The 2,132-nt window shown below is 38.2% G+C and overlaps 1 protein-coding gene across 2 annotated transcripts in view; it reads left to right on the top strand.

Moving 5' to 3' along the window:
• LOC102200870 (CD82 antigen-like) overlaps positions 1–2,132 on the top strand; it is a 51,517-nt gene that overhangs the window by 32,610 nt on the left and 16,775 nt on the right. For both annotated transcript variants that reach the window (XM_005742844.1, XM_005742845.1), the window contains one exon: positions 1,589–1,710. In XM_005742844.1, coding sequence (XP_005742901.1) covers positions 1,589–1,710 — 122 coding nt within the window. The remainder of the gene's footprint in view (positions 1–1,588; positions 1,711–2,132) is intronic.

The following is a 2,132-nucleotide window of genomic DNA, read 5'->3' as shown; positions in this document are numbered from 1 at the left end:
ATCGGAGATCTCTGTCCAGAAGAGCGCAGTCCTGGGAACAGCTAAGATACTGCGCAGGACCCTCAAGCTCCCAGGCCTCTGGTAGAGGACCCGAGCTTGATATATATCATCCACAACACTACACACTAACTACACAAGACAACACATTAAGTACACACTCCAAACACGCTAAACGTCACAAATCTCTCAAATCTCAAAACTCTCTCTCTCCGTCACTCCTAAAACTTCCCCCTCTTCCTAAACAACCAAATGTCATGGTGCCATATCATTTTTTGATTGGTTGACATTTTTCCACCAACACGAAAGGGCTGATTTTTGTTTGTTTTTTTATTTTTTTGGTCATATGCAGAGAGTGCTCGCTGCGCTGTCCTTAGACGTTAAACATGACGAAACTATTGAGAAAAAAACGTGTATATATCGTTTATCATGACTCTGGTTTTACCTCAGCCAAACAGCAGCATTCATGCGATTGTTTTGCCGCCTTATCTCATGTTGTGCCAAAAAGTTATCGCCCAGATTACTTACAGCTACTTCCGTGCAACTGATATAAGATGCAGTAAGCTGAAGACAGCTTCAGCCGCCTGTTTGTTGAAAAATAGTAACACGACCGCACCGCATTTTCTTGTTAGTAACGGTAACGGCGTTGTAACGATAGGAATAGTAATTATTTAGATTACTCGTTACTGAAAAAGGTAACGCCGTTACTTGTGCAGAGCATTATTAAATCTGCCCTGTGGGCTCCGTTATTATTGAGGTCATACTCAAATAAGTATTTAGATTTTGTTTTAGAGCTCACATGGGAACCACAATACAAAAGCAGACTGGGAATCAATATTTTTTTTAAGTTATCTGATGGATTTGCAGTGTTTCCGATATTATAGTCAAACTTTAGAAATGTGTTCATAATGAAGACGTGCAGTCATCTACTTCAAATCACCTTCATGTAGTTTGTTGTTTGTTCTTCTCTCAGTTCTGTACTATACAATGTTGAAATGTCAAAATGCTTCAGTTAATGGGAAAGTTGATCAATTGCAACACTGATAACAAGTCCACACAGTCTGTTTTACTTTATTGTCTAACTGTTGTGTTAGGTATATTTTGTATAACTCCCTACAGCTAGATTTATGATGACTGGGAAAGTACTAACTCTTGTCTCACTCTTTTTGTTTTGTTTAATTAATGGGGCTTAGAAAGATCGAAAGTCTCTTAGATTATTTTCTGAATCTTACACGACATAAAAATCACTTTAGTAAATATCTAGCATTTCATGGCATACAGGAAAAAAACATTTACACAATTACTGTGTAATTCCAATCCATGGATGTCGGGATCTGGTAGGTCAGCTGTAACATTCTTAAATTCAGTCTGACATTTGATCACGTTGCTCGGTTATAGTTGAATAATGTAAACTTACCACTGTGATGAAATCGCCTTAGAAACAAGTTACAACTCAAACATGCATGTGTGACCAATGTGCTTTGCTACTTAAACAAAAAGCATAATGTATATCCTAACAGTATGGTAGCCATAGTCACACGCTCTGACAGCTTGCAGTTTGTAACCTGAGATCTCTGTTGCTGATCCTCAGAAAACTCCACAGATGTGAAGTTGGCATGCTACATTTTGATAGGAGTTGGAACTTTCCCCATTCTCATAAGCTTCTTCGGTTGCTTGGGGGCCATTTATGAGGTCCGCTCTCTGCTGAGCCTGGTGAGTATGTGTGTGTACCGTCCCCATTTAGACATGATAATGAAAAAATATAAATGATGTAAAGGTTTTCCTGTCAATAGTTAACTTTTGCATCCTTACTGAAGACTAGTGGTGCAACGGATCAAAAATCTCACGGTTCGGATCGGATCAGGGTTTTAAGTCATTGATCAGATCAATTTTCGGATCAGCAAACTTAACATAACTTATTAACTTATTTAAGTATTTTTTGCCTGTTAAAAACATTCAACTCAAGACTCAATCCATGCAATACAGTACAGGGCTCTGTATCTACCACTCCGCTTTGATATTAGATTAGATTAGATTAGATAGAACTTTATTAATCCCTCGGGTGGGTTCCTCTGGGAAATTCGATTTCCAAAAAAGCACAGCACCGACAGAAGTTACAGAATATTATATATATA

Source organism: Pundamilia nyererei, unplaced genomic scaffold, assembly GCF_000239375.1.
Source record: "Pundamilia nyererei isolate P.nyererei 1_Seehausen unplaced genomic scaffold, PunNye1.0 scaffold00124, whole genome shotgun sequence".
NCBI classification, from domain to species: Eukaryota; Metazoa; Chordata; class Actinopteri; order Cichliformes; family Cichlidae; genus Pundamilia; species Pundamilia nyererei.
This window is presented reverse-complemented; position numbering and strand designations above follow the sequence as displayed.